This window comes from Lampris incognitus, chromosome 18, assembly GCF_029633865.1.
Source record: "Lampris incognitus isolate fLamInc1 chromosome 18, fLamInc1.hap2, whole genome shotgun sequence".
NCBI classification, from domain to species: domain Eukaryota; kingdom Metazoa; phylum Chordata; class Actinopteri; order Lampriformes; family Lampridae; genus Lampris; species Lampris incognitus.
In genome coordinates, this window is record NC_079228.1 from 39,681,079 (window position 1) to 39,705,858 (window position 24,780).

General features: G+C 45.6%; 1 protein-coding gene across 1 annotated transcript in view; it reads right to left on the reverse strand.

Annotated features, from left to right (window-relative positions):
• Positions 1-24,780, reverse strand: part of LOC130128460 (glutamate receptor ionotropic, NMDA 2D-like) — a 180,643-nt gene that overhangs the window by 24,142 nt on the left and 131,721 nt on the right. The window contains exon 9 of the mRNA XM_056298067.1: positions 7,310-7,463. Within this exon, the coding sequence (XP_056154042.1) occupies positions 7,310-7,463 (154 nt within the window). The remainder of the gene's footprint in view (positions 1-7,309; positions 7,464-24,780) is intronic.

The following is a 24,780-nucleotide window of genomic DNA, read 5'->3' on the forward strand; positions in this document are numbered from 1 at the left end:
CTTGAGAAGGGGGGTGACTCTAGCAGTCTTGAAGGCAGATGGAAAGCATCCTGCCTGGAGGGAGGTGTTGATGAGGTGGGTTAGAAAGGGAAGGAGTTCAGGTGCTATAGACTGAAGAAGAGGGGAGGGGATCGGGTCAAGGGAGCATGTGGTGGGGCAACTGGATGAGATGAGGTTGAGAACCTCGTCAGGGGAAAGGGGAGCGAGGTGGGATAGGGTGGGACGTGGAGAGGTGAGGGAGGGTGCAGAGGGTGGGCAAGTGCAAGGAACGCTAACCGAGGGGTGAGAAAAGGAGGATCTGATGTCGTTTACCTTCTTGTCAAAGAAGTTAGTGAAGTCATCAGGGAGAAGGGAGGAAGTAGGAGGAGGAGGTGGGGGTTGAAGACGTGTAGAGACAGTCATGAAGCTATTGAGGTTCAAATGAGAGTCCTGGCCAGGCTAAAGGCAGCCATCCCCCGGACATGGCTTCCACGACTCAGTGACAGCATCATCACAAAGCCTCTTGCAGATGTGAACATAGCCCTGTGTAACATCTCAACTGCCACCATAACAGAGACCAATGAGCTTGTATATGCCACTGCAACCATAATCCTGGAGATGCTTGGGTACAGGATTAAGAACACAGGTCATCAACAGTACCCTCCATGGAAGGAAACGCTGGAAGCCAAGATCAAAGCAGCATGGAGAGAAGTTAGCCAGTTAACAGAGGTGCAGAAAGGTATGATAAAAGAGAGGCCCTGGTTGAAGAAGTACAGCAAGCTATCCATAAGTGAGGCCCTGGAAATTGCCAAATAAATGCTCACAGCACTGGCTGCCAGGCTGAAGAGATATGCTAGAGAAGTAGAAGCCAAAAGAGTAAATTGTTGTTCCTCAAAGAACCATCTAAAGCATACGCCTTGCTGCAGAGTAACAAGGGAAAAAATTCAGACCCACCCAAAGCAGAGACTGAGCAATACTGGAAGGACACAACACCAATGCCCAGTGGCTGGTGAGCCTAAGAGCACATCACAGCAATTTCCCAGAACAAGAACCAGTTATCATCACAGTGGCCGACATCCAATGATGAGTCTCAAACATGAAGCGCTGGATTGGACCAGGCCCTGACATGATTAACACCTACTGGTTGAAGAAGCTAATGGCACTCCATGAACGTCTGGTGACACAAATGAACCAGCTGCTAACATCAGGCAGGCTCTCACCCTGATTGTCTAACACAGGGGAGAACAATGCTGATCATGAAGGATTCCCACAAGGGTACAATACCTTCAAACTACTGGCTGATAACCTGCCTCTCCACAACATGGAAGATCCTGTCAGGCATCATAGCAGCTAGGCTGAATAGGCACATGAATCAATACATGAGTGAAACTCAGAAAGGAATCGGGAACAACAACAGAGGGCCAGAGCATCAGCTACTGGTTGATAGAGCGGTCACCCAAGATTCTAAGACCAGACAGACCAACCTGAGCACAGCCTGGATTGACATTTGGACTGGACAAGTGCAGTCAAATGGTGGGGAAAAAAGGAAAGGTGGTGAGCAGTGAAGGAGATTAATTGCCAGATGGCAGGATAACAGATATACAGGACAGTTACAGGTTAGCTACAGCCAAACACCTCCAGAGAGTGAGGCAGGTCCTGAAGACCCAGCTCAACGGGAAGAATAAGATCCAAGCCATCAACAAATATGCCCTAACAGTCATCAGATACCCAGCTGGAATATTAAGCTGGCCAAAGGAGGAGATAAAGGCCACAGATACCAGGACATTGAAACTCCTCACAATGCATAGAGGGTTCCACCCAAAGTCTAGCAGCCTGGGACTGTACCATAAGACTGTACCATAAGTGACCACGGCCCCTGCCTGGAGCTGTGCCTGAGGAGGAAACATTTGAGGGTGGTCTGACAGGACAGGCTAAACTAACTGCTAGACCAAGCAGACCAGCAGTTCCGACAGTCATCCTGGCTTGTGTTTGTTCCCTTTGACAGGGATTTTTTTTGTTTAGTTTGGATATATGTGTTAGTTTGGATATTTACGTTAGTTTGGATATGTGTGTTCTTGTAGTTCTTCTTGTAGCTTTTGGATGTGTTTTTGTCTTTGTGTTGCACTGATGTGGCCTGGGGGAAATGGCATGTATGACAAATAAAGAGTTCCTAATTCCTGAAGTGAAAGGATGGGAGCCGAGGGTTAGTGAGTGTCAGGGCCACTGTCCAGGATGAAACGAGGGACATCCATGAGTACATCAGAAAGAGTGCACCCCAGCGTGACCTGCTGAGATAGTACCTCAGGCAGCAGAAGAAAGAGTGCAGAAGAAGAAAAAAAGAAGGTATCAGGGAAGATCAAGCCCTCCGACTGGATGTACCTTTGGCAGATATAAGATGTAGCTGATATCGAGAAATCCTACCAATGGCTAGAAAAGGCTGGACTGAAGAACAGCACAGAGTCTCTAATCTTAGCAGCACGAGAAGAGGCACTCAGGACCAGATAGGCTGAGGCAGAGGTCTACCACACCAGACAAGATCCAAGACGCAGGCTGTCCAAAGATGCCCCTGAGACAGTCCAGAATTTAGTAGCAGGGTGTAAAATGCTAGCTGGGAAAGCATACACTGAAAGGCATAAACAAGTGGCTAGGATAGTGCACAGGAACATCCGTACTGAATACAGACTGGAAGTCCCTAAGTCCAAATGGGAGACATCACCAAAGGTGGTAGAGAATGGCAGAGCTAAGATCCTGTGGGACTTCAAGTTCCAGACTGACAAGCAGGTGTTGGCTAACCAACCAGACATTGTGGTGGTCTACAAGGAACAGAGGACAGCAGTAGTGATCGATGTAGCAATCCTGAGCTACAGCAACATCAGGAAAAAAAGAACATGAGAAGCTAGAGAAATACCAAGGGCTGAGGGAAGAACTAGACTGGATGTGGAAGGTGAAATCCACAGTTGTCCCAGTGGTAATAGGAGCACCAGGGGCTGTGACCCCCAAACTGGGAGAGTGACTCCAGCAGATTACAGGAACAACATCTGAGATCTCTGTCCAGAAGAGTGCAGCCCTAGGAACCGCTAAGATACTGTGCAGAACCCTCAAACTCCCAGACCTCTGGGAGAAGAACCAAGCTTAAGGAAGACACACACCACCTGGAAAAGGGTGAGCGGGAGTTTTTTTTTTTAATTTACACACACACACACACATATATATATACACATACATACATATATATATATATATATACACACACACATATATATATACAAACACATATACACACATATACACACACACACACACACACACATATATATATATATATATATATATATATATATATATATATATATATATAATTCTAATGGTTGTCTTTCACTGTGTACGTGTTGATGTATCTGTGTATATGCCTTCCATGCATAAAGTTCCTAATGGAAAAATAAAATAAAATCTGAATCCGAACCTAATCTCTGTTCCTGCCCATTACTACATCTGATGTCTATTACATGTCTATTACATCAGCCCTCATTGTCGGTGGATACACGGAAATGGATCAGAAAAAGAATAATGCTGCTGTCAATTATTAAAAGCCTTGCTGTCTTCAAAAGCTCATATTTTTCCCCACTGGGGAAAAATACAAAAAAATCACTGATTCACGATATTCAAAAATAAGAATAAAACATTTGGTCAATTTTTGCTACAATAACAGGGATTCGAAACAGCTAATTCAATAAAAACTAGCAAGAACTCTCAGGTACAAAGGCAGTAGAAGTCAATTAATCAACCATTTAACCAAAGTCTTTTAAACATCCCTAATACTAACTCTAAAGCAGGGGAAGCTGCCTTTTGTATGTACACCCCAAGTAGATGGAACGCCCTACCTGAGGACGTGAGAGAGGTCCCCACACTGGACATTTTTAAAAGCAGGTTAAAACCTTACTTTTCACAAAAGCCTATGGCTAAGTTCTTGGTGTGTGTGTGTGTGTGTGTGTGTGTGTGCGCGCGCGCGTGTTGGGATCCCTCATGGCAGCTCTTCACCAATGAGGTGGAGTATGGCAGTAATAAAGATGGCACACAGGGTGGGTGCGATGATGCATCCCTCTTTGAACCGTTTCCACAGTGAACGGCTCTGACTCAGAGCTGCTGTTGCTGAGCACTGTGAGTGACATGCCGTCATGTAGAAGCCTCAATATTCTGATGTATTTGTCAGGGCAGCCATATTTTGATAGCATGCTCCACAGAGTCTGGCAGTCTGTTGAGTTAAAGGCCTTTGAGAGGTCTATGAAAGCCATGTACAAAGACTGTCTTTGTTCACATAATTTTTCCTGGAGTTGGCGTGCTGTGAATATCATGTCTGCTGTACCTCTGGATGGGTGGAAGCCACACTGAGATTTTGGGAATACTTCCTCAACCACTGGTAGCAGTCGGTTTGCGAGGATATAAGCGAGGACTTTGCCTGTTGTTGACAGGAGTGAGATGAACCTTTAGTTTCCACATTCTGCCTTGTCCCCTTTCTTGAATATGGCCACTATTAGAGCATCCCTGAGCTCTGAGGGAAGTTCTTTTTCTCAGACCTTGAGGAGGAGGGCATGGCTGTGGTACAGGAGCTCTGGTCCACCTTCCTTTAAGATCTCAGCTGGGATCCTATCTGGACTGGCGGCCTTGTTGTTCTTAAGGCTCCTGATGGCATCTTGAACCTCTGTCATGGTGGGAGGTTCCCCAATGTCTTCTCTGATGGGACTCTAGGGAATGTGGCTGGCAATATCTGGTTCAGCTGTGCTGTTGTGGTTGAGGAATTCCTGGAAGTGCTGGCGTTAATCAGAATCAGAATACTTTATTCATCCCTGAGGAGAAACTGGGTTCTATTACAGACACCCAAGCTCTAGTAAGAAAAAACTAAAAACTAACAAGATACAAGATAACAAGAAAATAGAAACAATTAGAAACAAGAAAAACAAACACAAACAGAAAGAAAAGATAAAATATGGACTCATTAATGGACTCACTGTCCTTCAGCAGTTCCTGCCTGTCCTTTGAGCGCAGGGGGTTTAAGCCGCAGTTGCTTGGAGCATAGATGGCGTTAGTAGCACTGAAAAAGCCTCTGGTGTCACCCGAGTCTGTCAGTCGCTGGCTTTCCAGAGCCTTTTCTCTTCACCAACAGTTCTTAAGCTCCCTCAACCATCTCTGGACTTCCGCCTTGGTTGTGGAGTGAGCCACTCTTTCAGCCTTGTAGGTTACATCATTTTGCAAGGCACAAAAGGCGTTCCTTTTCTTGGAGATGTGCTGTTCCATTTCTGTAATTCTCATCAAACCAGTCCTTGGTGTTTTCTGGACTTGTACCCAAGGGTAGTTTTGTAGGTGTTGAGGATAGTGGATTTGAGCAGGCTCCAGTGCTTCTCAATGTCATTAGGATATTCTTGTTGGAGGGTTTCCCTAAGAGAGGCCTGAAGTTCTGCTGGGTGGCAGTTTAATTCAGGCTTTCAAAGTTCAGTCTTGGCCAGATCTGCTTCTTTGGAACCCTCCTCTTCTTCTTGAGTTTGATGGACATTGTGGAGCAGATGAGGTGATGACCTGTCCAGCAGTCATCTGCATCGATCATGGCTTTCGTGATGTTCATGTCACAGTGGTCCCTGGTTCGTACAAGGACATAGTCAAGGAGATGCCACTGTTGGGAGCAGGGTTGTCTCCAAGATGCCTTAAATTTGTTTTTCTGGAGAAACAGTGTTAGTGATGGTGGGTGATGGTGAGGTCGTACTGAACACATTTGCTAAGAAGCAGAACTCCATTGGAATTGATGTTCCTGATGCCTTCCTTTCCTATAGTGCCCTTCCAGAGGTGTTGATCCTGGCTGACCCTGGCGTTGGAAGTCACCTAGGAGAATAAGCTTATCTTCCTTGAGGATTCCTGACAGTGTCTCATCTAAGCAGATGTAGAATGTCTCTTTTACTTCCTCTTCAGTGTCTAAAGTTGGGGCATGGGCACTCACAACTGTTTCCATCTGGTTGTTGGCAAGCACCAGACGGATGGTCATGAGATGCTCACTGATCCCCACAGGCTGTTCAGACAGGTGGCTGACGATCTGGTTCCTGATGGCAAATTTAACGCCATGGATCCTGGGCTCATCAGCAGCTTTTCCTCCTTCAGCTGTCCTTTGTCTGCCCGTTGGGTTACAGAAAGTGCAGCTATGTCAATTCAGCATCTCTTCAGTTCTCTAGCGATGATCATGGTTCTCCTCTCCGGTCTGTCACTGGTTGCACTTTCCATCAGTGTGCGCACATTCCAAGCTCCAAAGTTCATGTTTCTATGTTTCTGACTGCATGTGGCGATCCCTCTGGATGCGGTAATCCAGTCAGGAGGTTTGAGACAGGCTATTTTTAGGGCACCTTTTCTAGCCCTTCCCCAATTGGGATGAGCAGAGTGGATCCTAAAGAGGGCTGTTCAGTCATGGGTGCAGCTTCTGAAGGGCTCTTTCTACCTCGTTCCAAGAGCCCGGCGATTGACTCTAGCACCCACCGCCTGATGTGCCGACTCATGACTAGGGACTTCCAGATCTCACAATCCTGCTCCCTTCGCCACTTGCCAGTTGCCATAAGACTTAATCCGGGATGTTAGGGTGGATTCTCCTTGTGGAGGACGCCTGTGCATGACTTTATTTATTGTGGGGAGACTGGTGCACAGACAGCTACCACACGGTCCTTGACAGATCTGGGTCAGGATCCAGTGGCATGGAGTCCAAGATGGGGGCCCATTCTGCTGCAGCTTTCCTTCGCCTTCCCAGCTGTTGGTGATGCTCCCTAAAGTCAGCTATCATCCTCTGCCTGTTCCACCATTGAGGTCTTGGTTGGGTTTCTCTTTGTCAGGGACCTCCCCCTTGACTTTACCACCATGGGTGAGCCTACCAGGAGCACAGCCCCAGATGGCATTGCTTTCGGGATCTCAGGATCATGCAAACTTCTTCACCACGACAAGGTGACAATCCACAGAGAAGTTGATGGTGATGATGTGTGTGTGTGTGTATATTTTGATATTTGTATATTCTGCTCCGATTCCTGTATAACTGCACTAACACCTGTTGATATGCACATTTATTTTCTACATCTGCACTTTTATGTTGTGTTGCGATTGTATTGTCACTTTATGTAAAGCACATTGTGTTGCCCTGTGTATGAAATGTGCTATATAAATAAAGTTTGACTTGACTTAACTATGTGACTTGCTATGACATAAAATACCTCTACGCTGTTTGAGATTGCCCTAGTTTCGCTTCACCAGGGAATACCAAATGGCACAGGGGATACCAAGTGACAGGTAAATTCAACCTGAAGCTCACCAAGGAAAGCAGAGGGTGAGACGGTTCCGTTACTACGGGACACCATGACGCTGATACCGGTCTCCACAAACGGAACTGAAAACTCCACGACCTCCGACCGCTCTTCATTGATGGTGAGAGAGCCGATGGCCATGTCTGCCCTGCTGGACACCACCTGGAAACAGGAAAGACGGGGGTTATTATGTGTATGTGTGCATGTGTTTGCATTTAAGGGAATGTAGGCATGTCCGTTCATTTGTGCATGTTTGCGTTTCTAAAAAATGCATTTGAAGTTGGTTTGTGTTTGTATTTGCATATGTTAGGTGTCTGTGTTTATACAAACAAGTGTACATATACAAGCCCGCTCATGTCCAGATGGTGTGACCATACAGAATTCGCACGAGTAGAACTTAAACGTTACACAAAGCCAAATAAATAAACTAAAATAAACATATGGCAGGAAAATTCATCCAATGAGCACATGTTTGTTTTTTTGTTCCGCTCCCCCATTAAAGAAGCACCAAATATTAAACCTTTCCTGAATAAAGGACACCAGATGATACAGCAGTGATGGTGGTCTTTGAAAAACAAGATTCAAGGCTCTGTTCACGAATACTGTTTAAAAGAGAGAAAGAAAAAAATCATTTTAGTCTTCGGGTTTAATTCGTTGAAATGAATGAAAAGTTAAATGTTTTTTTTAGGGGTCAGTCTTTGTCCGAGAGTGTGATGTATGAAACTGCACAAACTGTGGCAGGTACTTTGTAGAATATAACATAACAGGAGGTCCGTCAGTTATGGACGTCTGTCAACACCAGCTGGTCAGCAGTTCAGTCAAAGGAGGAATGCTCAGCTGTCTGTTAAAGTTGATAAAATTCAGAATAGGGGATCAGGGAAGCTGAATCAAACCTTCTTCATTCTCTATGAGGAGAACTGGGTCGTTACAGTGGCAGACAATCTAGTCTTGAAAGTGCTAAAATCAGGAGGGAAGTTGTCATCTTTTCGGGCCACGGGTTCTCTTTGGCTCTTTCTGTAATGGCAAAAATGAACCTGAGCGGTGTTGAGGAATGTTTTTCATTAAGCGGCACAATGTCTGTGGTGAGTTCAGCCTGACAAGACATTCTGCTGGCTAAGTAATCTCTAATATAAAACATCCAGTCAACTTTCAAGCATTTATGTGGGACAGAAAAGCAGGTTGCAAACAAATGGCTGCCAAACATAAGCAGTCGACCAGTGTTTGCCATATCTAGAGTGTGTGTGTGTGTGTGTGTGTGCAGCTGGACAAAGAGCATGCTTGCTTAGTCAACTGTCCCTGAATAAATAAAGAGCAAATTAAAAAAACCCAAAACAAAACATGACCTTTGCATTTCTGAACTAATGGTTTGCACACGGCACACATAGTTGGACATAATCCTGTCCCGTCCATGTGCTGTGACACAGACAGAGACCACCTCTCTGGACAGGTGCGTAGTCCTTTAAAGTGCACCGATGTACCGGGTCCTACGCTTCTTTTGAGCGAAACCTTCGGTTCCATTTCCTTTGGCAGGGACAATCAAACCCATCCGATAAGTGTGTCCATTCAGCTTGATCCATTCATTTCTCAGACTGGCCTGACGTGGCCCACATCTGAGGACAGCGCCCCAGACCCTCACAAACCAGAAACGCATGACCAGGCCCAGAACCCACGCCAGCAATTTAAAAAAACGTGGCATTAAGACTGACAACAAGGACAAAGACCGAGCAGCTTTCAGCGGGAAGCCTAAAGCGACGGTCTGACGAAGCTCTCAGGCGAGGAGGAGGAGGAGGAAGGACGACGTGAGCGAGGAAAGAAGAATGTGCTGTCTCACCATGTGTTATACTCAGAGGACACATGACAGAAAGAAAGAAAGGGGAGAAGAAAAGTGAAGAGGACCGAGGACGGAGGAGGAGATGGGGAAGACGGATGAAGGTGGTGGGGGGGGGTTTAATTGGGACGGACGTTGTCTGTGTGATCATGAAATGTGCTCTGAACAAAAGAGAGGGGTGTGAACGGAGTTTGGACCTCAGTACTGACTACCCAGGGTTAAGGCAAAATGACTGAGGACATGACTGTAAAATTAAACATATCGGTTTTTCCTACAGACACCGCCGTCCCAGTGTGTGTGTGTGTGTGTGTGTACATGCCAGCGTGTGTCTGTGGCCATAATTAACCAACTTAATGAGTCACTGACAGAAGCTGGGCAGGAGGCAGCTGGGGAAAGAGGAGTGGGGGAGAGGGAGAGGGAGAGAGAGAGAGAGAGAGAGAGAGAGAGAGAGAGAGAGAGAGACCACCTGCATCTTGAAGGCGTTTTTGGGACGATAGCTTTGTAAACAACAGCATCGGTTCCCTTGGGCCATAGCAATGCTGTCACTGTAAGCTTGACACCACACACACACACACACACAAACCCAGACACACAAACCCACAAAATCAAACACACAAACAAGGACACTTTTATTCAATTGCACAGACACATTTCAATGGACACAGACATACAAACGGTTCACACACAACCACACAAACCAACGTTTGTGCAACTGCAAACAAAAGTAGACACACACACACACCCACACGTTAACACACAGAAACAATTGTGCACAAAAACACACATTCACACACATACACACACCCATCTCTGGGCACGTGTGCAGAAGCGAGCACATGCGTACACATAGCAGCACTTGTGATCACAGACCCTGCTGTCTAACTCCATGTTAAACAGAATTCATTAATCTGCCCACCAGAGGGGCACTGGCATCATGCAGACAGAGGAGCATCTGCCAAGGACACACACACACACACACACACACACACACACACACACACACACACACACACACACACACACACACACACACACACACGCTAACCAAATACTTAAACACACATTTACAAGCATAGTTTTCTGTCTATAGAGCCTCTCTCCCTCTCTCTCTCTCTCTCTCTCTGTCTCCCTCTCTCTCTCTCTCTCTCTCTCTCTCTCTCTCTCTCTCTCTCTCTCTCTCTCTGTCTCCCTCTCTCTCTCTCTCTCTCTCTCTCTCTCTCTCTCTCTCTCTCTCTCCCTCTGTCTCTGTCTCTCTCTCTCTCTCCCTCTCTCTCTCTCTCTCTCTCTCTCCCTCTCTCTCTCTCTCTCTCTCTCTCTCTCTCTCTCTCTCTCTCTCTCTCTCTCTCTCTCTCTCTCTCTCTCTCTCTCTCTCTCTCTCAGAGATACTTTATTGATCCCTGTAGGGAAATTCTGCTCTGCATTCAACCCATCCTAGCTGTGTAGCTAGGAGCAGTGGGCAGCCGCCATGCAGCTCCAGTTGGTCTTGCCATGCCTTGCTCAGGGGCACAGACAGGAGTATTAACCCTAACATGCATGTCTTTTTGATGGTGGGGGAAACCGGAGCACCCGGAGAAAACCCACCGCAGGACGACCTGGGACGACCCCCAAGGTTGGACTACCCCAAGGTTCGAACCCAGGACCTTCCTGCTGTGAGGTGACCGCGCTAACCACTGGCCCACCGTGCCGCCGTCTATCTATCTGGATATAACATACAGATCTTCCTAACAGCTTCCTTTCCTGTTTTCCTCTCTCACCCTGTTGCCTTTAAGTGGATGTCAGGAAGGACAGAAGGAATTTCCTGGGAGCCCTCAAATCACACCCTCTCTGTTAATACCAAAAGAGTTGGAACCAGAAGGGACAGGAAAAGAAATGAGTAGAGAAAAGAAAGATCGTTATCCGACTGAAACACAGAAAGGAGACGGTATATCGGCGGTCCGCAGCGCTAACCCCCTGAACGAGTTGCCAGATGTGATGTCTTGAGCAAGCCGGGCCTTTTCTTCCCAGTTATAATGGACGTGTCCCTTGTTTTATATGAACTTGGGGTCAACAGTTCACTAGTTTTCATCCTCATTATGACATGATAGGACTGCTTATGTGTGTGGTCCACTTCCGGTGGGGAAGATGGCTGCACGAATTCGCGTTTGCAGCAGCCTCACCCAGTACCGGTGTTGGAAGATGGCGGCGTAAATTCACATTTGCGGCGGCCTCACCCAGTACCGTCCATGCAGTGTCTTTGTCCATGTCTGCATCTATGTTTTGTCTTCTGGGAGAGCTGGCGCTGGATCGGCTGGTAGGGCGGGGCAGGCTAAGCTAACTGCTAGCCCACGCAGACCGGCAGTTCCGATAACACCGAGGGCGGTCTGGCGGCGGCCTCACCTGGCGTTGACTGTGGTGTTTTTGTGTCGTCGTGAGGCGTGCGGGGAGGTGTGTCGAGGGTGTCTGGCTGGGAGAGCTGGTGCTGGATCAGCTGGGAGAGCTTGGTCTGCTGTGTCCGGTGGGCCCGAGGACCACGGCCCCTGCCTGGAGCTCCACCCGAGGAGGAAATACAGAGGGCGGTCTGACAGGACGCGGCCCATGCAGACCGGCAGTTTCGACAGTCATCCTGGGACAGTTGTTCCCTTGGACAGTGATTTTTGTTTTTTGTTTGGTTTGCATATATGTCTTAGTTTGGGTATGTGTGTTCTTGTAGTTTTTGGATGTGTTTTTGTCTTTGTGATGCACTGCTGTGGGCTGGGGGAAACAGCCTTTTGTTTTATTTCCCAAATTAAGTGTTCCTGATTCCTGATTTTTTGTTTCTTGGGAGTTCAGAACGGTTTCTGAAATTTTGCTCCGAGGCCTTAACCAGCCCTCAAGTCAGTGTAACCAGGTTAAAATTAATGTTTTTATTTTATTTTGTTTGAGTATGAAATATCACCAAATCCTGTCTGTGTGCTGTTATTTGTGTTTACTACATTTTATTTTATGTCATTATTTACTTTTATGTATGTTTTACAACGACCGTCATATACGTGTACTGTCGCTTTAAGAGAGAGGTCTTGTAGGTACACGGAAGAGGGAACGCGGGAGAGGCCATTTTTGTTTTGTGGGAGGAGTCTCAAGCAGCAATCAAGCCGAGCCACACGTGTTTCTTACAGTAGGACAGTTTTGCTGGTTGAGGAGAACGTAACCTTGAGTATCCCTGTAAGAAGATACTGCAAGCTGTGGGATAAAATACTTGTTTATCCTTTCTTACATCGGAGTCCCGTGGACGGTTTCTACTTCTAACGCACACGAGTGGAGTCCGGACGGTGGTTGAACTTCGACCCCCACGTCCGTAAGAAACACCGCTCCCGCTGGAGGACTGGACGGTTGTCGAAGGGTTTGAAACCAAAATAAATGGCAAGGTGGGCCAAATAGAGTCCTGTGTGTCCCCCCTCCTTCCTTGATCATGATGATGATGATGATGATGAGAGACTGAGGGCCCCCCACAACACCTGGGGCCCCACACAACTAGAACACAACGCAGAGCTACTGATGAGAGTGACGGGCATGCAGCAGGCTGACCAGCATAGAACAGCATAGGACTGCCCCCGTTACATCAGACACACAAATCTTCCTTTTAGTTCAGCCGACTGTTTACTGATTTGCTGCTTGTTTCAGCACTTTGTACCTGTGAAGAAAAGTGCTATGAAAATAGTTATTATAGATAGACAGATAGATTATTTTATTAGCCACACGACCAAGGCCAGTGGAATTTGTTTTTGGTACACTTTACACTCTGCAGCACAATACATACATAGACAACAACAGACACTCCACATATTATCACGAACAATACAGTTACACAATAGGAGAAATAAACACAGCAGGCATAACAGGTGAATGGTGTTATTTGGGCCAATGGTGTGTGAGGAGGGGACTATAGGGAGGAATTCAGAGTCCTTATGGCGAGGGGAAAAAACTGTTTGTGAAGCGTTTAGTTTTAGTTGACAGTGACCTGTAGCGCCTCCCTGAGGGAAGGAGCTGGAAGAGGTGATGAGCAGGATGTGAGGGGTCGGAGGTGATCTTCTTTGCTCGCTTCACAGTCCGGTTAGTACGTAGAGATTCAACTGAGAGGTGTGGGTTGCCTATGATTTTGGATGCCTTGTTGACAATCCGCTGCAGTTTTTTCCATGTCTGACTGTCTGTGCCGCCGTACCATATTGTAATACTGTAATACTATAATACTTTAATACTGTAATACTATAATAATTTAATACTGCAATACTATAATATTGTAATAGTGTAATATTATAATACTGTACTACTTTAATACTGTAATACTGTAATACTATAAAACTAATACTGTAATACTATAATACTGTAATACTATAATATTGTAATAGTGCAATACTATAATACTGTAATACTTTAACACTGTAATACTGTGATACTATAAAACTGTAATACTGTAATACTATAATACTGTAATACTTTAATACTGTAATACTATAATATTGTAATAGTGTAATATTATAATACTGTAATACTATAATATTGTAATATTATAATACTGCAATACTATAATATTGTAATAGTGTAATATTATAATACTGTAATACTTTAATACTGTAATACTATAAAACTGTAATACTGTAATACTATAATACTGTAATACTTTAATACTGTAATACTATAATATTGTAATAGTGTAATATTATAATACTGTAATAGTATAATATTGTAATAGTGTAATATTATAATACTGTAATACTATAATATCGTAATATTATAATACTGTAATACTATAATATTGTAATAGTGTAATATTATAATACTGTAATACTTTAATACTGTAATACTATAATATTGTAATAGTGTAATATTATAATACTGTAATACTGTAATAGAAGATGTTATGATGGACTCGATAATGGCTGAGTAAAGCAGAACGAGCAGTTGATGTTTGATTCGGTATTTTTTAAGCTGCTTAAGAAAGTAAAGTTGTTGTTGAGCTTTTGCAGTGATGTGTTCAGTGTTAGTTTTCCACTTCAGGTTATTGCAGATGTTTGTTCCAAGGAATTCAAAAGAGTGGGTGGTGGTGATGAAGTCTCCGTTCATTTGCATGGGTGTTTTAGGATTCGGCATGCATCAGAAGTCAGTAATGAGTTCTTGGGTTTTGGCTGTATTAAGCAGAAGGTCGTTGTTTGTGCACCAAGTGACAGCTTGGTCTATTTCAGTGCGGTACTGGGTTTCATCAGTGTTGGAGATGAGGCCTATATGATGATTATGTATGCTGTTTAAAGTCACACACAACTATTAGCAGCTTTCTAAACCTGGTAACTATGTGAGAGACTCTTACTGAAAAGAAATTTCCGGAAATCGTTAAAAAATCATGAAAGGCCTCACGTTACGGTCCTCTTAAATCAATCAATTCACAGCAAACACTTCAGAAGAAAGTTATACGGTCAGAGATGTTACAGCTACAGCTACATTCAGCGTTATTTTTGACAAATACAGCTGAATCAAATGACTCCCTGTCATAATGTCGACTCTCAAGATGATTTTCAACTCTCCGGTTGCCTCCGGCTTCATCGATAACTGCTGTTTACTGTCTTACTCTCCTGTTCTATACTCTGCTCTGACCTCTTCACTTGTCCCAATGACGACAGTATTTTCTGTGCTTACGTCACTTGTTGCCGGATGCGCTACTTTTCTTTCTTAAACGACTTGTGCTGATGAGCAGCCTTTTGTTCCTAGTCTGTTTACTAGCTTCAAGCTTAGCCTAGCTTAGCAGTTAGTGTTGTGCAATTGCAGTCAAAGCAGCCTCGTTAAAACAATGGTGTGGAGTATCTGGGTAGCATAGTGCTCTCTTCCGTTGCCTTACAACATGGGGATCGCCTGTTCAAATCCCTGTGTTACCTCCGGCTTGGTCGAGTGTCCCTACAGATGCAATTGGAAGTGTCGGCGAGTGGAAACCAGATGTGGGTATGTGTCTTGGTTGTTGCACTAGCGTCTCCTCTGGTCGGTCGGGGTGCCTGTTTGTGGGGGATGGGGAACTGGTGGGAATACCACGAGCCTCCCATGCGCTACGTCCCCCTGGTAAAACTCCTCACTGTCAGGTGAAAAGAAGTGGCTGGCGACTCCACATGTATCGGAGGAGGCATGTGGTAGTCTGCAGCCCTCCCCGGATCAGCAAAGGGGGCCTGGGTGGAGCAGCGACCGGGACGGCTCGGAGAGCGAGGTGAATGGCCAGGTACAATTGGGGGAGAAAAGGGGGGAGGGGGGGGCCCAAAAAAACAAAAACAAAACAATGGTGTGGCGACTTCTGCAGTCACTAGGGGTGTCACAATTTTGATTCTAAACTGAAGAGTGATCAAAATGAGCTTCTGTTATCAAACTTTGAAATCAAAAGCAGGATCTGCGATTCTTCCAATATTTTCTTCTCTTCACCCCTGCCTACTTGCACATGTCCGGCACGTATCCAAATAAGAAAAAAAACAACCCTTTAAAGACGCCACAACATAGCTTACCGGTGGCCTGCAGCTGCACTTCGAGACACCACGTCCACTGCCGGATACTGCAAAATCCTCCTGCTTCCCCGAAGTCACAGGTGGGCAACAGTTTGCATTCCCCACAAGGCATGTCAACAAGGAAGGCATCGCTGACAGAGGAAGTACAGCTTGAAGGCTATGCTACACGCGGGATCCATATGACACCTCAGGGAACACGACCAATATGTCCATGAAATAAGTTAGTTATTACATTTTAAATTACTTAAATTTGACCATATGGCCTTAGTCTTCTTCTTCTTCTTTCAGTTTGTTTCTTGTTTCCCAGAGGGCGCCACAGCAGATTCGACAGTTTCCATTGGTACCCTGTGAGGGCACAGCACTGATGGCGGTCTTGTCAAGCCGCATACTGATTTGGCAAAATTTTACGCTGGATGCCCTTCCTGACACAACCGCTAACCCTGTGGACGGGGGCAGAGGTAAAGCGCTGCACGCAATCCCGGTGTTCATGCCTGTCGACCAAATGGCCTTAGTCTGGTACATAAAAAATGACGGTCATATCACACTTGACAGCATGTAGCCTATCTTTTTAAAGAAGAACTTGAAAATGTAAATGACAGTTGTCAGGGCATAAAACCAATGATCCGCTGATCTTTACAAATCAAGACTCATTAGTGTAGAAGTGGCATCGCTGTCGGTGCTGAAAAAATCTTTTCAATTAAAAATCAGATCGAAACATTAAAATTCGGAGGACTAAGGGAGTAGTGGATTTGGAGAATTGTGATACCCCTAGTAGTTACAGATAAGTTGTCTCTACCAGAGAGACGTGCAGCTTCTTACTGGGAGCTGTTCTGCGCTGCTCTGCCAACGAGATTACAGCGTATAGATTATTGACTATTGCAAACTGTTCTCCTCTCTCACGTGTCTTTTCTCTCTCTCTGAATAACGTCTTCTCCTTTCTCGTCTTGTGGGTGTGAATGGTGTCATGCGAGTCTCCCTTGTGTGCACATGCAGTTGGTCCTCCTCCCAGGTCTCCGTGGTGATGGTGGCCGCCACCTGGATGCTGCCTGGCATCCCCCTCATCACATTTTCTTTTTATATATCATATAAATCCGTATAATCTTGTTATCCTGTTTCAATGTCATATCCTTCTCTGACTAAGATGTGTGACTAATCTTTTTTTTTCTTTAAACATGGTGATGGTGGTTGCTTGGCTCGGGTCCTGGGCTGTCCCGGTGGCATCTGGACACTGCTTGGCATCCTGCTTATCATACATTTTACAATTCCATTGTAATTCTGTTATTGTCTTTCAACGTTGTATTGTGTAAATTGCGTAAACACAACATCATTGCACGTTGTCTGTCTTGGGAGAGAGATCCATCCTCTGTTGCTCTCCCTGAGCTTTCTTCCTATTTTTTTCTACCTGTAAAAGGTTTTTTCTTTTTTCGGGGGGGGGGGGGTTGTTCGTTATCTGATGCGAGGTTCTAAGGACAGGATATTGTGTTGCTGTAAAGCCCCTTGAGGCAAATTTGTAATTTGTGATATTGGGCTATACAAATAAAATTGACTTGACTTGACTTCTTTCGGCTAGGATTACGTTAGACGTGATGGGCACTCCAGATAGCCCTAGCCCCGGGCCTGACAGCGGACCTGCTATTATTAGCACTAGCTCAGCCTCGACGGCAGATACGGTGGTGTTTGTCTCCGTTTACCGGCGTGGGAAGGCTCGCAGGAGCAAGCCACGCCAGCAAATGGACATGTCGCGCCTGTCAACAGAGTAAAGCAATGCACGCTATTGATGGAGACTCCATTACCCACAATATTAGATTAGCTTCGCCAACCTTGGTTCACGTTTACCTGGGGCCAGAGTCTCTGACATAGAGGATAATCACAGGGTGCTGGAATCATGGAGGGAAAATCTGGGAACCCAGGCACACAGCACCACTACTTTCAGCAACATTGATATTCAGATCGGCACCAACAATGCTAGGATGAGGCAATCAGAGATCACAAAAGCCAGCCTAGTCAGGATGCCTGAGGTTGTCAGAAAGATGTGTCAGCATCGATTGTCTCTGGTCCCTTACCCGTGAGGGGTAATGATGAGATGTACAGTAAGCTCACTTCAATGAACGGCCGGCTGGCTTGTTACTGTAATGAGCAGGGATTCAGTTTTTTTGAAACTGGCCTTCTTTCTGGGGTCGCCCTTACCTGCAGGTTGATGATGATTAGAGAGCCTGCTAGGTTTACATCTAGTGCAGATGTGGAGTCAACTAGTTTGACTTAATATGTCTAGTCAGGGAATTTCTCAGTATCAGACTGACAGCTTGGTCTATAATACTGAGACCGTCTCCCTTCCCTGCTGTATTGCTCCCAAGCTCTCCTTTCCAAAATTTCTCCTCTCCAAAAGCTCTCTAACACCTCTCTTCCGGTTCGGGAAGATGGCCGCGCGAACTTACATTTGCAGCAGCCTCACCCAGTACCATCCATGCAGTGTCTTTGTCCACGTCTGCATCTAAGTTTTTTGTGTCTTTGTTTGATTGTGTCTTCGTTTGATGGCTGGGAGAGCTGGCACTGGATCGGCTGGGAGAGCTTGGTGTGCTGGATCCTGTGGGCCCAAGGACAGTAGCCCTGCCCGGAGCTGTGCCTGAAGAGGAAACACCAAGGGCAGTCTGCTAGGACATGGAAACAGGGCAGGCTAAGCTAACTGGTAGCCCATGCAGACCAGCAGTTCCGATAACATTGAGGGCAGTCTATTATCATCCATCCATCCATTATCCAAACCACTTATCCTGCTCTCAGGGTCGCAGGGATGCTGGAGCCTATCCCAGCAGTCATTTGGCGGCAGGTGGGGACACACCCTGGACAGGTCGCCAGTCCATCACAGGGTAGGCTATTCTTATTATTATTATTTTTAACATTATCAATAGTGTTATTATTAGTAATTGCAGATTAAGCTGATTTAGATGAGACATGACTAAACATATGCCCTCACCTTACTGTCACTTAAAAACCTCTGATATTTTTGGGCTTTTTGGCTCCACAGTCTGGATAAAAATGACACAAGCGCACACCCTCTCCAACGCACAGCCCTTGCTCAGCCAGCAAACATCATTATGCAGCAAAAGATCCTTGTGTTCCGCTGACATTTCCTCCAGCAAGGCTCTGAAAAGGCGATGCTGCGGGCTAGAACGCTCACAAACGAAATGTACCAGTCTCGTCACAGTATCCATCGCCTCCTTCATTTCACCACACACTTTAGTGCACAACACTGACTTGTGAATAATGCAATGAAATGCTAAGAGATCTGGGTTAACAGCGGCAAGCCTGCCTACCAAGCCCTTGAGTTGTCCCACCACGGACGGAGCCCCATCGGTGACAATGGACACAATTTTGCCCACATTCCAGCCCTTCTTCTCCAAGAACTGTTAATTCATTAAAGAGGATTTTCTCAGCTGTGCACCCAGAAAGAGGAAGCAAACAAAGCAGCTCTCCCCCAAAGGTCTTCTCGTCAAAAAAATCTAGCAAACACAGATGGCATATCTGTTCGGTCACAGGATGAGTCTATGGCTAGTGATACAGTGGCTTCGGCTTTCTTCAAATCAGTGAGTAGATTGGAAAAACACTCCTCTGCTCAAAGTTCTACTCTTCTTGATGCCGTGTTAGCCGACAATGGCACCTACTTTAACAGCTCCGCAACTGTTTTCTTGTTTTTCTCATCATGACTTAAAACTTCACCAGCCATATATCAGTTGCACACGTTTTAATCAACTCAGCATCAGTGAATGGCTTCTTAGCTTTAGCAAGGCTCCATGAAACATGCGATGGTGCAGCTGTTGCACTCTCTTGTGCCGATGTTGACTTACAGATAGTAGAAACGCAGTGCTTGTCCGATGTTATCATATTTGCTATTTTTTGTTTGCGGTGATCTGATTTTGTAGGGTAGTTGGCATTAAAACTGGCAGCATGCATTGCGCTGAAGTGCTGCTTGAGATGATCTGCTTGCAGACAGCTATGGTCTGCGTGCATATCAAGCATGTCGGTTTGGCATCGGCGTGGTCCGGTAAAATAAAAACAAAAAACAATAAGTCCAGTCAGATTTGAACCAACAGTTTTCCTGGTCGACTTTGCACTTTTTCATGCAGGCCATATTCTTGGTTTAGGACAGTTATTGATTATCTGTGACTTAGCTGGTGAGTGGCTCTGTCTCGTCAAGGACTGCAGGAAGTGCAGAGTACGTGTTACGTCTACACGCGCTCTACGGCATAGGTCAAGTGCTTGGTGTGGGGTGAGGTCCTCCTCTCCAAAAGCTCTCTCACAGCTCTCTTCCAGTTTGGGAAGATGGCAGTGCGAATTCAAGTTTGCAGCGGCCTCACTCAGTACTGGTGTGGGAAGATGGCTGCGCGAACTTACATTTGCAGCAGCCTCACCCAGTACCGTCCATGCAGTGTCTTTGTCCACGTCTGTGTCTAAGTTTTTTGTGCCTTTGATTGTGTCTTCGTTTGATGGCTGGGAGAGCTGGCGCTGGATCGGCTGGGAGAGCTTGGTCTGCTGGATCCTGTGGGCCCAAGGACCATGGCCCTGCCCGGAGCTGTGCCTGAAGAGGAAACACCGAGGGCAGTCTGCTAGGACATGGAAACAGGGCAGGCTAAGCTAACTGGTAGCCCATGCAGACCAGCAGTTCCGATAACATTGAGGGCAGTCTGGCGGCAGCCTCACCTAGTGTTGACCATGTTTTTTGTGTCATTGTGTGGAGTGCGGGGAGGTGTGTCAAAGGCGTCTGGCTGGGAGAGCTGGTGCTGGATCGGCTGGGCTAGCCTAGTGTGCCGCGTCCAGTGGGCCCAGGGACCACGGCTCTACTTAAAGCTTTGCCCAAGGAGGAAACACCAAGGGCGGTCTGACAGGACATGGAAGCGGGGCAGGCTAAGCTAATTGCTAGCCCATGCAGACCGGCAGTTCTGACAGTCATCCTGGCCTTCATTCTCTTGGACAGGGATTTTTTTTTGTACCTTGATAAATGTGTTCTTGTAGTTTTTAGATATGTGTTTTTGTCTTTGTTGCACTGCTGTGGGCTGTTCCTGATTCCCGAAAATGTGTTAATCACAATATTTAATAATAATTCCTAACACTGGTGGTGGTGAAATGTGCAACAAAGCACTTAATAATCTACAGAACCAAACATCCAATGTTATTAAAAGTATGACCACACATCGTCCAAAGCGAGGCGGGTCTTCAAAATTGTCCACTAATAATACAAGGTGTCTAATTCCAATTGATATCTCATCTATTGGTAGCTCTAAAGTTCTGCCTACTACCAATCACTTCAATAAGACGCTTCAACTTTGTTTCATAAATATCAGATCACTGTCTACCAAAGCCTTATTAATAAATGATCCAATTCTTGAACATAGTTTCGATACGAATGGGTTATGTGAAGCATGGCGGAAACCAAATATTTTCCTCCCCTCAAATGAAGCTTCCCCACCTGACTATACTTATGCCCATATAGCTCGAGCAAACAAACAAGGCGGGGGTGTCGCCTTAACATTTAAGTCTATTTTCAATTTAAATTCTAAACTTGACACTGAATTTAAATTTTTTGAGGCTCTTACTCTAAGTCCATCTCCCTCAGCCACAAACAGACTCTGCTTAGTCCAGATTGTGAGACTGTATCGACCTCCTGGCCCTTACTAAGTATTTCTTGAAGAATTTATCTCAGTTCTTGTTACTCATTGTGATGAAATTCTGATTCTTGGTGATTTCAATATTCATCTGAATAAGGCTGGTGATCCTCTAAGTAAAGCCTCTCTGGCGCTTGTTGGGTTCACTCAGTTTGGTCAAGAGTTGACTCATTGCAGTGGTAACACATTTGATTTAGTTTTATACAAAGGAATAGCTGTTTGTGATCTGACTGTCTTGCCAGCCACGTCCACTATGTCAGAACATTTTCTCATTAAAATTGAAGCATCATTGGTCTGTCCTGTTCGCGTTCATTCTTCGTGGACTAGGATGTTTGCGGATGACATTGTGATCTGTCGTGAAACTAGGGTGCAGGCTGAGGAGAGCCTGGAGAGGTGGAGGTATGCAGTGGAGAGAAGAGGAATGGGTGGAGAAGAGTGATTTGCAACAGAAGAGTACCAATAAGAATTAAAGGGAAGGTTTCAAGATGGTAGTGAGACCATCTATGTCATATGGTTTGGAGACAGTGGCACTGACGCAAAGACAGGAGGTGGAGCTGCAGGTGCCAGAGTTGAAAATGATAAGATTTTCATTGGGAGTGATGAAGAAGGACAGGATTAGGAATGAGTAAATTAGAGGGACCGCTCAGGTTGGACGGTTTGGAAACAAAGCAAGAGAGGCAAGATTGAGATGGTTTGGATATGTGTGGAGGAGAGATGCTGGGTATATTGGGAGAAGGATGCTAAATATGGAGCTATCAGGCAAGAGGAAAAGAGGAGGGTCAATGAGGAGGTTTATGGTTGTGGTGAGGGAGGACATGCAGGTGGCTGGTGTGAGAGAGTAAGATGCAGAGGACAGGAAGCGATGGAAACGAATGATCCGCTGAGGCAACCCCTAAAGGGAACAACCGTAAGAAGAGGTAGATGTTAGCAGGCAACTGCATAGCTACACATCCAGAAGAAATACAACAACATCGTATTAACATTTGTATCCTCTGTAAACACTAATCATTTGAAGTAATGGATGGCCATCGTAGACACAGGAAGGGAGGGGTGGGCAGGGATTAAAATTCTCTGTCACTACAATGGATTTCTGCCATTTGGAGTCCATAGAGGTGCCACTCATGAGATCAGTGCCGACCCGAGGTGGGAAAAAAAAACCCAAGTGATGGTGGGGTGGGAGGTGGGGGTTGAGAGAGAGAGAGAGGATGGTAACTCCCCATTCATTTTCTATCTTGTTTGATGGTATAAAAAAAGTAAGCGCTGCATCCAACCAGATGTCGTTCTTGAGTTTCTCACACTCACTAGCCAATGGGATTGTTTACAGCACGCATGTGACACAGACCAGCATGGACTATCTAAAAACAGAGCATCACTCAACTTTAATAGTTCCGAGTGACGGATCAAACATCGGAATTCAACATGACAGATAACGGCAAGATTCGTATTATTGATGTTGAATGTTCAATCAGTAAAAAACTAGTTAAACTATGGACAGATAGATAATGATTTGCTATAGGTGGTAGCTGTCCAGCTAAAGTTAGCTTTGCACTTGGCAAGTTCGCATTTAGCGTACCAACACCAATCGCAAACTAGAAGAGTGCACTAAGTAGAGTGCACAGCCCCGCCAGGTGTACCTCCCCTTCTCTGGTGCTCGGACTTGGCTACAAACCACCCCGTTTTTCACCTATCGGGAGAAGGGACAACAGAGAGGCACTGCCTGTGTATCTCCCCTTCTCCAGGCAAAAAACAGGCTGAGGAGTTAGCATTCAATTGCAGTATGAAACAGGTTTTGCAAAGGTTTTGAATCCTTGCAACCATGAAAGGTCCTTGATCACACAGTCATAACTGTGCACAAAAATTATTATGCTGACAGGTCCAGTAGTACGCAAGATTCACAGCGGACAGATACACGTACATACGGACAGAAAAAACACTTTTTCCTGTCCGTTATAAGACTATTTGTGCAGCACTCAACTCGATTGAACGGGAAATATGGAGGGGGGAAAAAGCTAAAGAAAAATCTACATAATAAAAATGTTTTGCCTGTCAGTCTTTGGATGCGCAGTCTCCTAGGAGGAGCCTCACACGAATGTGACTAAGTTCAGTAGAAACTCGCACTTTCCTTTTCTTTCTTTTTTTTGGGGGGGGGGATTTCCCCCACCTTTTCTCCCCGATTGTACCCTGCCAATTACCCCACTCTTCCAAGCTTTCCTGCTTGCTGCTCCACCCCCTCTGCCAATCCGGGGAGGGCTGCAGGCTACCACATGCCTCCTCTGATACATGTGGCGTCGCCAGCCGCTTCTTTTCACCTGACAGTGAGGAGTTTCGCCAGGGGGACACAGCGCGTGGGAGGATCATGCTAGCCCCCCCCCCCCCCCCCGTGAACAGGTGCCCTGACCGACTAGAGGAGGCGCCAGTGCAGCAACCAGGACACATACCCACATCCAGCTTGCCGTACGGACGCCAGACCAAGCCGGAGGTAACACGGGGATTAGAACCGGCGATCCCCATGTTGGTAGGCGATGGAATAGACTGCTACACTACCTGGACGTAGTTTCCAAAAAGAAAAGGTTTGCTATGCGACCATTTTGGTCTAAACCTAACCCTGTCTTTATTTGCATAATATAATAAAGCTGGGTTAACAGCTTACGCTCACGCATGTGCGACTCACATCTACAGTGCACTCAGATCAGGGGGCGACAAGAATATCAACACTTCCTGTTTTGACTTCAACTGAAAGGAAGTTGTTGCTTTATAATTAATGCATTTTTGGATTGTCAAAATTCTTTCAATAACTTTTGATCATGTCGGCCGATCTGACTCAACCGTAGATGTGAGTCGCACATGACTTAGATCGGGCAGTGACAGACAGCAGCAGCTTTGGTCGAGCGAGCTAGAGAGTGAATGAGGAGAGGGAGCGGCGATAGCGAGAACAAACATTTTTCAAAGGTTTTGAATCCCCACCAGTCATCACCAAGATGTTGTATCATGTTTCAAAATGTCTTAAAAGGCTGTAGTCTCAACTTATTTTAACTACTTCCAGCAGGGGCCCTGCAGGCTCTAGCAGAATGCCCAACCTTGCTGAAATAGCTTTTCTTGTATGTTGTCCTTGAGATTTAAGTACTTTTTTCACACCATGGGCAGTATGAGCATTTAATCATCCCTCTTTCTGGTTTGGTTCATCACATTCTAGTTGTGTACAGTTGGTAAATGATAGAACATCTGTCAGAGCCTGACTTTTGGAGCTGTTTGATGCATAGTGTTTATTAAGTTTATTAGCTTCAGCATTAGACATGGCTGTTGACAACTGTGTGCCAAGGACTCTAGGATGCTAACTAATGTCTTCCTGAATGGCGGGGCATACAGAAACAGCCGTGGTCACTTTGGTTTCATTACACTACAGCTGACTTCTGAAATACATTCAGTAAGGATTTCTTTTTTTCCTGTTGTGAGGCTCATGCTGTTAACGTTGTTTTGTGTCAGTTTGGAGTTATAATAATATA